The sequence below is a fragment of the Octodon degus genome, unplaced genomic scaffold, assembly GCF_000260255.1.
Source record: "Octodon degus isolate 3935 unplaced genomic scaffold, OctDeg1.0 scaffold00031, whole genome shotgun sequence".
Taxonomy (NCBI): Eukaryota; Metazoa; Chordata; class Mammalia; order Rodentia; family Octodontidae; genus Octodon; species Octodon degus.
In genome coordinates, this window is record NW_004524607.1 from 18,460,375 (window position 1) to 18,472,990 (window position 12,616).

The window sequence follows — 12,616 nt, forward strand, 5'->3', positions numbered from 1 at the left end:
TTGAGTTTGAGAAAATTTATGTAGGATGTTATCCTTAAGGACTTATATTGAGATTTTCTTTATACTCAGTGTCATCATTATTGTTATCACTAGGGGGTGGGATTATTGTCTCTGTCATCTTCTGATTTGCCTAGTAAATGTCTTCTTGTGCACATTAAATTTTTGCCAATTTGGGCAGCAAATGAAAAATAGTGCATTCTCACTTTGTGGAAGGAAAACTAAGCATTGTTGACTGTCTTCTTTTCTACCTGATTGGAGAATGAAGCAGTACTTTGGGCAGCATGTGTAGTATTTTTGAGAAGGATAAAGAAAGATTCATTTCACTGTTCTGTCATCCTAAATGTTTCCTTTGTTTTTCCATTCTCATTATTTTAGTTTTTTGTAACATTGTTGGGAATAATTTATGGTGACTAGTAACAATGAAATAAGTTTTAGAATAAAATGGAAAAATATTTCAAGGTATAGGGAAACTAAGATCATTTAGGTCCCAAGCTATAGCTGGACAGTGTATCTATTTATAAAATAAATTTCCTTTTCTTTTTTTTAAAATTTGTGTGTGTGTTGGGGGGGTTGGCTCAGCCCACCCTAGGGGCAGGGCTGGCATGGTATGTGGTACTAGGGATCAAACCTTGGTCCCTGCGGACTTACCTAAGCTTGCCTAAGCAGGTGCTTGCTTGCTTGCTTGCTTGCTTGCTTGCTTGCTTTCTTTCTTTCTTTCTTTTTTTCTTTCTTTCTTTCTTTTTTAAGCAGGTGCTTTAGACCAGTGCGCTATCTCGCAGTACATTTAGGTATACTAAATGTATATTAAGGTACATTTTAGGTATACATAATGATCATATTTATCATAGAGAATTTGTACCTGTATATGATACAACTGGATTGTTTTTTTTTTCCCATTCCCCTCCTCTTCCCTTAAGCCCTCTTCCCCTCCTTATTTACAAAAACTTTGTTTCCATTTTTCCCTTTATTTTTCTTGAGAAGACTTCAAAAACAATAAAAATAATATTAATCTTAGAAAATATTTAAACTGGGCATGGTGGTGGAATTCCACGTCTGGAATTCCAGCACTCAGAGGCTGAGACAGGAGGATCACCACAAATTTGAGGCCAGCCTGCACTACATAGTGAGTTCAAGGCCAGCCTAAACTACATAGTGAGACCCAGTCTCAAAAAGCAGAACAAAACAGGGCTGGTGAGACAGCTCAGCAAACTTAAGCACCTGTTTAGGCAAGCGCAGGGACATGGGTTCGATCCTTGGTGACACATGCCACACTGGCCCCATCCCTGGCCTTGCAGAGCTGGCCACCAAGACCAGGTGTGGTGGTGCACAGAGCGGCTGTAGTGGTGTACACCTGTAATTCCAGTGCTGTGGAGGCTGAAAACAGGAGGATCACTATGAGTCTGAGCTGTGTAGTGAGACCCTGTACCAAACAAAGACCAGAACAAAATGAAACAGATCTAAAACTATTCAGAAAAGAAGCTCAGTAACTAAATCATGTGCAGTAGACTTTGTTGTACATACATATTTCTTACTAATGGTGCATGCCTGTAACTGCGGCTACTTGAGAGGCTGAGGCAAGAGGATTGCTTGAATCCAGGACTTTGAAGCTAGCCAGGACAACATAGCATGAACCTCTCTCCAAAACAAAACAAACTAAAACCAGGGATTCCTTTTCAAAAAGGGCTGGAGATGTAGATCACTGTGAAGGCCCTAGGCTCAATTCCCCTTCCCCACCGACAAAAAGAAAAGAAAGGTCTAAGAGTTTGAGTAACTTGAGTAAGGTCATAGCCAATAACCAACAGAGCCAAGGTTCTGCCTTAAGCGGTCTGACCCAGTGGCCTATTCTGAGCCATCTCACCTTGGCTTTTCCACGTTTTCCCATGTACTGTTGGCCATCCTTCAATCACTCATGCTCCCGGACTCACCTGGCCTCGTCACGGCTCCTCTTTTCTTCTGTTTGTAGATAGCTTCTTGCCTTGTCTGTTCAGAGACCAGCCCTTAGCCAGTTTCTTGATTTCAACAAGTGACTGTTCACATGAACATGGAACATTCAGTGTGTCTTTCAAGTCCTGTTCTGACCTTTTGGCCATTCCTGGCTCATATCCCTCTGTTCTTATCTTCCATTTCTCACTTTTGTCTTCATTTCTTCTAAGAGGCAGTCTTCTCTTTTTGTGTCATTGGTGATTTCCTAGTCCTCATAAGTAAGCAAGTTCTGGGAAAGAAGAAGGCTGCGTATATAGGAAACTAGCAAGGAAACGGTTGAGTTATAGCTTACTACCAGGTAAGACTGTAAATCAGGGCACACAGACCTGAGACAGAGCCTGTAGAGATGACAATGGAGGCGCAGATGGTCTCCAGCCTCCAGAGATGGGATCTGCTAAGGTGACACACATGCTTTTTCTTCTACTGGAAAGCCTGCCATTTCCCACACCCCCACCCCACTGCCTAGAGTCACCCTAGGAGAAGAGGCCTTGCTGCTGGTCCTGCTCCCCTGCCTCCCCCTCCAGTCTCCAGCTCCTGCTTCCTTGTTCCTGTGGAAAGTCAGGAACTTCAGATTTAGTATTTTTTCAGACTGTTATAAGCAGGCTTATGTGTCTGTGCTATCCATCAGAGGTTCTGAAGGCAAGAGGAGTTTTATCTGACTATTCTGTAATAGAGTAGACTTGTATCTCTTGACTGAATATAAACTAGCCATGAAAGTTCCTTGAAGGCAGAGGCTGGACTGGAATCTTGCTCATCCAGGTGTCCACTTACTTGCTCAAGCTTGTTAGAAATGCAAAATCTTAGGTCCATTTTTGCCTTCTGAGTCAGAATCTGCTGTGTGCTAAGATAACATTAAAGCCTATGAAGCCACGCACTCTACGGAATGCTTTAGCTTCATGGAAAATGTGAGACCCTGTTTGTTCTTGGAGGCCAGTAGAGTTGATGCAGGCAGAGTGGAACACTGCATACTTCATAGGAGAATGGTCCAGCAGGAATTAGCCTGACCAAAGCAACAAGTCTGGCTTTGGCAGGATGGAGGAACAGGAGGCTAAATTTGGATGGGGCCAGAATATAGAGTTTTGAGAAACAACCAGAGGATCTTGGCAGGGGTCATTGTAGATCTGTGAGCAGAGGAGGCCTGTGGTATAGCTGGGAGAACCAGATAGAAGTATTCTCACTCACACCTCTTTTTCTCCTCCTTCAGCCCTTCCTGCTCTCCAAGCTCCTCCCCTTCCCCTGAAGGACAGCCAGGAGCTGACAGCTTCACTTCTCTCAGCTGGGTCCCAGGTGAGCTGGCACCCCTTTACCCTCTGTGAGGACCTATACCCCTTCTTTGATAGGTAGCTGCCTTGATTGTCAACTTTATCAGGAGATCCGTTTCTCTGACCAATGACCAGGCCCATCTTGGGTTAGTCCCTTCATTCCTGTCTAGCTTTTTTCTTTCTGCCCAATGCCTCCCACTTCTCTTTGAGGCAAAGTCTCTCTTTTCCTCTGAATTCCTGCTGTAATGCTCCCAGTTCTTCCCCTCACTCCAGATTTGCACACGGGGAGTGGGAATTTAGCAAAGATCTCCTGTTTCAGAAGTTGGTGAAATTTGAAGATGTGGCTGATGTGGCTGTATCCTTCATCCTGGAGGAATGGGGACATTTGGACCAGTCCCAGAAGTCTCTTTATAGGGATGGCAGGAAGGAGAAGTATGGGAATATTACTTCTCTGGGTAAGAATTATTTCACCTGCATGGATTAGGACATCTTAATTTCAGTTTTTTTTTTTTTTTTTATTTCCGTATTTTGTAAGGAGTATTTCTAACACATCCTATAAAATAGCGTATGTTTTTTTTTTTTTAAGTATTTTTTAAAATTAGTTTACATTCTTTATTTATGTGTGTGTGTGTGTGTGTGTGTGGCCAGCTCAGCCCACCAGGGGGCGGGGCTGGCTGGCATGTGGTGCTGGGGGATTGCACCGCGGTCCCTGTGCTTTGCTAAGCTTGTTCTAAGTAGGTGCTTTAGACCACTGAGCCATCTCACCAGCCCAAAAAGCATATGTTTTAATTGTTGTGTTTTTGCCATTTTTTTCTCATTCAAATTATTCTGATTATTTCAATAATAATCTTATTATTTTTAAAGGTATGATTAAAGACTGATGGTGCCATACTTAGGGGACTATTTAATCCATCAAATGCTTTTATACTATTCTTTTTTTTTTTTTTTTCCAGTACCGGGGATTGAACTCAGGACCTTGTGCTTGCCAAGCAAGCACTTATTGCACTGAACTATCTTCCTGGCTGTATCAAATGCTTTTAACTGTATTAAAATAAGAGAGTACTTAAAACTAATGGATTTGGCTTTTAATGAAATTTCTAGTAGTTATTGTATTCCTTGGCAAATTATATAATTCTTAACAGAATAATTCTGATTTATGAAAACTTCTCATATCACACTAAGTCTTTATTATCCTAGTGACTACAATGTCTCAGTAGTAGTAATTTTTAGAGTGTGTGTGTGTGTGTGTGTGTGTGTGTATGTGTGTAAGTGTAAGGGCTACTAGAGATTGAACCCAGAACCTTAACATTGAGCTATATCCTCAAGCCTTTTTTATTTTTTATCTTTTTATTTTTTATTTTTTTGGTGGAATTGGGGATTGAACTCGGGCCCTTGCGCTTGCCAGGCAAGTACTTATTCCACCGAGCCATCTCCCCGGCCCTTATTTATCTTGAGACAGGCTCTTGCTAAGTTGCCTGCACTGGGCTTGATTTGTGATCGTCCTGCCTCAGCCTTGAGGAGTGCTGAGTTTGTAGGCATGCACTGCAATGCCCAGCTCAGTAGCATTAGGTTAGCACACTCCAACACAGTTCTCAGATCACAGGTTGCTACTGTGTAGTGTTCATCTTGGTATCTACATTTTGTTGTGTCACTTCATTAATTTTGTTCCCCTGCCTCTAACTAAGTTATGGTCCTGAAAGCTAATGGCCCCATGTGCTGCCCAGAGCAGAGATAGAAAGCTCAGCATTATTGCAGACATTTTGGAGATTATAGCTTTTAGCTTCTTGATCATTCTTGTAGAAGAACCACTTCATATCAGGCACAGAGATGGGCTTCAGGTGAAATATGTACATAGTGCCAGATTTCCTTTGAAAAGCATTGTAGCAGTCAGAATTATCTCATGGTTTTAGTTCACTCACAGGCTTTTACTTAAAAAGTATAAAGATGACTCATTGTTTTAAACTTTACATTTGGGTTACTATTAGTATTTTCAAGAATTTCTTCTTATGTCCTCTCTGTTCATTAATCTGTTGGGATCTTAGGGGTATTCATTTATCTCAGCGAATTATCTATATAGTAAGAATGTTATATTTCAGCTAGGTGTGGTGGTGCACAGCTGTAATCCCAGCACCTGGGATGCTGAGGCAGGAGGATTGCTGTGAGCTCAAGGCCAGACTAACCACAAAGACCATGTCTGTGAGGAGGGGAAAGGTATATTAAAGAACAATTTTCTTTAGTCTCTTCCTTTTAATTTCCAAAAGCTGCTTTAAACCTGTTAGTATTGTCAGTGTTTTCAGGCACCACCTGGGGCTTGACTTAATGGCTTCAGAATTGGAGGTTCTTGGCAAAGTCCTTTCCTGTGTCACTCTTCCAGCTGTTCTGAATTCTTTTGGAATTATTTTTCTCATTATCTTTATTACAACATCTTTACAATTTCTGTCTACTCTTCTACATTGAGACCATACAATAAATGTGCCTCCTTAGGCCACATTTGGGTTGTGCTTATGGATTTTTAGCAGGATCCTAGAAGGTTATAATTTTTTAAAATACCATATTTGGAAATGAGACTTAAAAAATAAATAAATGTATCTTGGAGACATGGAATGGCTGGAATATTTGGGACATGAGACAGTGTCTTAAACTACAAAGTGGAGGGGTTTGAGGAAAGCATTCTATTTATTTATTTATTTATTTATTTATTTATTTAATTTTGTAGTACTAGGGATTGAACTCAGGACCTTGCACTTGCCAAGCAATCACTTATTTCACTGTGCTGTCTCCCTGGCACCAAGGAAGGTATTCTAGATAAACTTTCTAGAACTTTGTCTCTGAAGGGGAAGAGAGAGCATTGATCACTGAGAATACATGGGTTTATGGATAGATTGTTTTGCTCTTTGTTTATTTCTTGAGGTAGAGTCTGGCTACGCAGTTCAGGCTGGTCTTGAACTTACTGTATGGCCCAGATGGCCTTGAACTCCTGGAAATCCTCCTGCCTCAGAATCCTGAATGCTATATTTGCAGGTGTATGCCAGCACAGCCAGAAAGGCAGTGGTTATTACCAGGGATGTTGATTGTACTTCTGAATGTGTTTGTTTGCTTTGTGGTACAGGGGATCAAATCCAGGACCTTCCTACTAAGTTGCTTCCCCCTACCTTTTAATTTTAGGCACAGGGCTTTCCTGATTTCTGTAGTTGCTCATGCTGAGCTTGAACTTGGGATCCTCCTGCCTCACAGAGTACTAGGATTATAGGTATATGCTATCATATAGAGCCTTCTCAGTTCTAGACATTTTTGTTTGTTTTTGTGATACCAGGGGTTGAACTCAGGGTCTTGCTCTTGCCAGGCACGTGCTTAAGCCACTGAGCTATATCTCTAGACGTGTTCTTTATGTATATAAGTTCATGAAAAACTAAGCATACCATGTGTATTGGTCCATTTTTTAAATATAGTGATGGAAACATTTTTATATAGCTCTGAAAATATGAATAAGAGCCAAACTTAGATAAGCTAGGGAACCAGTGAACTTGAAGGTCATGATTTTGAATCCTCATTGAGCATTTTTGTACTACCTTCACCCCCACCCCAGCCCCGCATTGCTCTGCAGCCTGGCATTGCACTGAGCAAGGACAGTTGAGCAGACAAATAAACCAAGAATCTCATCAGAAAGCTTGTCATCTACACTATGAAAAGTCAAGGGAAAAGACAGGAAGAGTCTATAAGCTCATTGGTATCACAATGTATGTAGCCCCTGTCCTTAGGAAAGGACAGTTGTTAATGTATCGGGAGAGATACGTAGAACTCGAATTTTTTTTATTTTTTATTTTTTTCAGTATCAGGGATTGAACTCAGGACCTTGTACTTGCCAAGCAAGTACTTATGCCACTGAGCTATCTCCCCAGTCCAGAACTCTAATTTTTTAAAATTCATTCCTATAAAAAGAAAGGCATATGCTTGTTTGTCTTGTTGAATGGGAGAGAATTCCAGTAAGAGTAAAATGTGTGAGCATGGGTGGATAGTAACAAAAGAGAGACACAAGGGGTGCTTGAAAACTATGATGAATGTTTAAGTTTTAAAAACTTCAGGGCCGGGGTTATAGCTCAGCGACATAGTGCCTGTCTGACAAGGACAAGATCTTGAGTTTGAGTTCTGGTAATGACAGAAACTTTATTATACAATGCCAAGAATGATGGAATGTGTTTGAAGTGAAGGAAAGTGAAGGGGAATCTTTGAGTATTTTGAAGGGAGCTAATGACTGTGTCTTTTAGTGTAATAATTTTTTTCTTTTTTCTTTCTTTTTTGCGGAACTGGGAATTGAACTCAGGCCCTTGCACTTGCCAGGCAAGTGCTTATTCTACTGAGCCACCTCCTCAGCCCCAATAATTTTTTTTTTTTTTTTAATTTTTTATAGGCAGTCAGACAGGGCAAGGTTCTTTTTTTAAAAATGTATTTATTTATTTGTGTGTATGTGTGTGTGGCCAACTCAGCCCACCAGGGGGCAGGGCTGGCTGGCATGTGGTGCTGGGGGATAGAACTGTGATCCCTGTGCTTTGCTAAGCTTGTTCTAAGTAGGTGCTTTAGACCACTGAGCCATCGCACCAGCGTTGAAACATTTACTGTATGTTTTGTTCACACCTTACACTGTGATTGTTGGGACTATCTTTAGTTAAATGGGGTAGAAAAAAACCTTTTTTTTTTTTGGTACTGGGCTCAAACTCATGACCTTGTGCTTGCCAGGCAGGCACTTATGCTACTGAGCTATCTCCCCAGAAAAACTTGTTTTATAGTAGGTTTTTTTTTTTTGTGATCAAAATATAAACATGAAATTTATTTATGAGGAATATTCATTTTTATACATAGATTTTTTTTTTTTTTTTTTTTTTTTTTTGCGGAACCGGGGATTGAACTCAGGCCCTTGTGCTTGCCAGAGAAGCACTTATACCACTGAGCCATCTCCCCGGCCCCATTTGTATACATATATTAGCCTGAATTTATTTATTTATGTGTTTGGTACAGGGTCTCACTATGCAGTTCAGACTCCTAGTGGTCCTCCTGTCTCCACCTTCCCAGTGCTGGGATTCCAGGTGTGCGCCACCATGCCCAGTTTTGATGGCCAGCTCAGCACAGGGCCAGCATGGCATGTGGTACCAGGGATCGAACCAGGGTCCTTGCACTTGCCAGGCAGGCACTCAGACTGCCAAGCTATCTCCCAACCAGAGGTAGCATCCTTGAAGAAGGAAAAGGCACTCATTTATAGCTCAGTCTCAATCAGTAATTCATACCTCTACTTCTCTCGTAAGTGAAAGGGTAAATGCCTCCTCTGGCTTGGATGCTAGGGTTTGGTGCCCCCGAATATGAACTGATGAAGCGGATCTGAGCTTTCCAGACTCCCAGAAGGTAAAGGCAGAGATGCTGCTCAGAGCCTGCAGACAATGCCTTCCGCTGAGGGGCCTACAATGCTGAGCCTGCCTCATATAGTAGGTTTTTACTGTTACTTACATATTAGTTTTCACTGTTGCTGTGTAGGAAAACAGTAAAAATAGCTATGTGGTGAATTAAAATTGTCTTCAGGCGGGGCTGGGGATGTTGGTAAGTTGTAGTGTGTGTTCTTTGCATGCATAAAGCCTGGTCCAATCCCAGCACCATGGAATAAAGTAAAAACCAAAACTGTCTTCAGGGCGCAAGAATTATAATTTAGGACTGCGTCAAAAAAGGATGAAATAGCACCAACAGGTTGTTGCGAGACTGCATGTGTCATAAAATTGTGAAGTAGTTGGCATAATGCCTGGCTCAGAGTGAGCACTTAGCAAGCATTTTTTATTACCATTATTATGTATTGAAAATTCTTTTTTATTTCAAATTTATATTTACCTATTTATTTATTTAGTACAGGGTCTCCAGGGTCTCACTACCCTCTTAGTGGTAGAATACCTGCCAAGCAAAGTTTCTGGGTCTGATTTCCTGGAAAACAAAAAGGTAAAGAAAGGAAAACAGAAAAGAAAACAGAAAAGAAAGAGGGATTAATATTTTATTTGGTACTGTACATAGGTTCACAAGCAGGTCTTCTTTTGAAGTACAGAGCAAGAGAATACCAGGCACCTTCTTCATCAAGTAGAATGAATGCTGTCCAATCTCAGTTCTTTGGTCCATTCTTGCTAGTCTTTCTTTCCCTACCCTGCATAGTTTTCTGCATAGTGTTTATTGCATCCTCATTTCCAAGTCGTTTTTACAAAGTCATTCATTCCCAGCACGCGTTGGTTCCACTTAATTATCCTGTACCTCTCTATCATCTCTTCTAATGCAGAGAATAGCTAATTTCCCCATTTTCCTTCTCTTTTTTTCAGATTATGAGTCCAAGAACAATAATGTGGAACTCAGAGTAAAGCAGATTTCCAATGAAGCCAGTTCACCCAGCTCACAGTGGGTGGCAGCAGGAAGCACCCAGAGAAATGTCTCTCTGAGTCCAGAGTTTGCCGACGTTAGTGACCTTAAGGGCATGGTACAAAGGTGGCCAGTAGACCCCGCTGTGGGGAAACCAAGGCAGAATCCTTCCCAGAAGAGAGATCTCAGCGCTAGCACCGACATTAACCGTAAGCAGAGCGCAAATGGGGAGAGAGGGCACCGCTGTAACGACTGTGGGAAGTTTTTTCTTCAAGCCTCCAACTTTATTCAGCACCGGCGAATCCACACTGGAGAAAAACCGTTTCAATGTGGTGAATGCGGGAAGAGCTACAATCAGCGCGTGCACCTCACGCAGCACCAGAGAGTCCACACCGGCGAGAAGCCCTACAAGTGCCAGGTGTGTGGCAAAGCGTTCCGGGTGAGCTCCCACCTCGTGCAGCACCACAGCGTCCACAGCGGGGAGAGGCCCTACGGGTGCAGTGAGTGCGGGAAGAGCTTCGGCCGCCACTCGCACCTCATCGAGCACCTGAAACGGCACTTCCGGGGGAAGTCCCAAAGATGTACGTGGCAGGGGTTTGTATTGGGAATTACAGGAGGGCAAAATTTTGTGTTATTAGCTTAGTGGCACAGGACAGATGGGTTGCAATACTGGGTATAGTAGGAAGGGCACAGTCTATTTTATTTTTATACTTAACTGTCAGATTAATAGCAAAAATCCTATTCCTCTCTTCCTCTCATGACCTGCTGCCCCCTTACTTGCTTTCTTCACTTGCCTGTTTTTTTTTTTTTTTTGGTAATTCCATATTTTAACCTAATACTGCTATTGCTTGACTCATACATTATAGACATTCTTTTTTGGGAGTACTAGGGATTGAACCCAGAGCCTTTAAACAGAGCCACATTCCCAGCCTATTTTATTCTTTATTTTGAGAATAGGTCTGGCCAAATTACGAAAGTGTTCTAGCTGCGCTTAAACTTGAGATCCTCCTGCCTCAGCATCCCAGGGTGTTACGATTACAGGCTTGTGCCCCCATGCAAAGTTTTCTGAGGGCTTTCTGTAGTAATAGAGGATTTGTCTTCCACCATCTTTCTTTATTCCCTGTTCTGTTAATGTTGGTTTTTTCATTTATTTTAAAACAATAGTGGTAATACTTCAAGTTTGGAAGAAAGAAGAAGAAATAAACCTTACTGTGTTTTCCTGTATCTTTTTGCGGGGGAGGGTACTGGGAATTGAACTCAGGACCTTGAGGTTGCCAGGCAGGTGCTGTACTGCTGAGCCATATCCCTAGCCCTCCTATATCTTTTTTTTTTTTTTTTTTTTTTTTTTTTTCTTTTTGCAGTCCCAGGGATTGAACTCAGGATGCTGTGTTTGCCAGACAAGCACTTATTTTACTGAGCTATCTCCCCAGGCTCCTATATCTTTTTTTAATGAACTTGTATCACATTGTTGATCCCACAGTTAAGTATGGCATAATACTTTACAGTAGTGCTCAGTTCTTCTGTTGGTTATTTTGGATACCTTTCCCTCATTCATTCATGAAATTACATTGTAATTCACTCATCTTGGGGCTGGGGAGATGGCTCAGTAGAATAAGTGCTTCCCTGGCAAGTGCAAGGGCCTGAGTTCAATCCCCAGTTCCGCCAAAAAAACAAAAAAAATTTACTTATCTCTACTCAACTGTTCTTTTGTTGTTAAATTTTAATTTTTTATCTATTTTCCTGATAACCATGTTACCCCTATACATTTTTCTATATTTGTGATTATTGCTTATAATAGATTTCCAGGTGGGCTTAGTAAGTGGAAAATAAATATTTTTATGACTTGATACATATTATGACATTGATTTTTAAAACAATTGCACTAGGCTGAGGATATAGCTCAGTGGCACAACTGCCTGTCTGGCACGTGCAAAGTGCTGAGTTTGATTCCTGGTACAAAAAAAAAAATTAAAAAACACACTACAGGGCAGGGGAGATAGCTCAGTAGAATAAGCGCTTGCCTGGAAAATGCAAGGGCCTGAGTTCAACCCCCAGTTCCGCAAACAAACAAACAAACAAACAAAAAGACACACTACATATGAAAGTATCAAATTTTTTTAAAATTTATTTTTTATGTATTTGGTACAGGGTTTCACTACACAGCTCCGACTTGTAGTGACCCTCCTGTTTTCACAGGTGTGCACCACCAATCCCAGACTGTGTACCAGCTCAGTGTGCCTGGGGGTGGGGCTGGCACAGGCTGTGGTGCCAGGGATCAAACTGGGTCCCTGTGTTTGCCTAAACAGGCGCTTATTCTGCTGAGCTGTCTTGCTGTCCCTGAAAGTATCTATTTTAATAAAAAATTGCTAGGGTTATTAAAATTTTTTACAGATTTGTGCAAGCAGAAGATAATTTGTTTTTATGCTCATTTTTATTAACTGGTTATGAATAAGGTTGAGTAAAATTTTGTGTTTTATTTACTTTTTAAAAATTTTTTTTGGGGCTGGTGAGATGGCTCAGTGGTCTAAAGCACCTACTTAGAACAAGGTTAGCTAAAGCACAGGGACTGCGGTTCAATCCCCCAGCACCACATGCCAGCCAGCCCCGCCCCCTGGTGGGCTGAGCTGGCCACACACACACACACACACACACACACACACAGTTTTTTTCATTTTAATGAGAAAAAATAAAATAACAATGAAAGTTTCAAAACAGATTAATATGACAATTACAATAATTAATACATTGCCTGTTGTTGTCTTCCTAGTAGTTATTCAGAGGACAAAATGCAGACATGATGTTTTGTCTAAACAATACTAGTTTAACAATAACCGACAACCGTTGGACCAACTATCTAAACAATATTAGTACAAACCTTTCTTCTTAATGAACTGAGAAAGTAGCTGTATATCTATCCTAACTATCTTTTTCCTACAGGCATGCAGATCCATTTGTTACAAAGTTCTTCCTTTGTAACAAATGGATATATATAT

At 41.2% G+C, this 12,616-nt stretch overlaps 1 protein-coding gene across 6 annotated transcripts in view; it reads left to right on the forward strand.

Moving 5' to 3' along the window:
- Nucleotides 1–12,616, forward strand: part of Zkscan5 (zinc finger with KRAB and SCAN domains 5) — a 74,604-nt gene that overhangs the window by 58,166 nt on the left and 3,822 nt on the right. For 3 of the 6 annotated variants that reach the window (XM_023713386.1, XM_023713387.1, XM_023713384.1), the window contains one exon: nt 9,587–10,204. In XM_023713386.1, coding sequence (XP_023569154.1) covers nt 9,587–10,204 — 618 coding nt within the window. Of the gene's footprint in view, nt 1–3,187; nt 3,271–3,564; nt 3,701–9,586; nt 10,205–12,616 lie in introns of all 6 variants that reach the window. The other 3 variants (XM_023713382.1, XM_004629713.2, XM_023713383.1) reach the window with 2 other exon arrangements.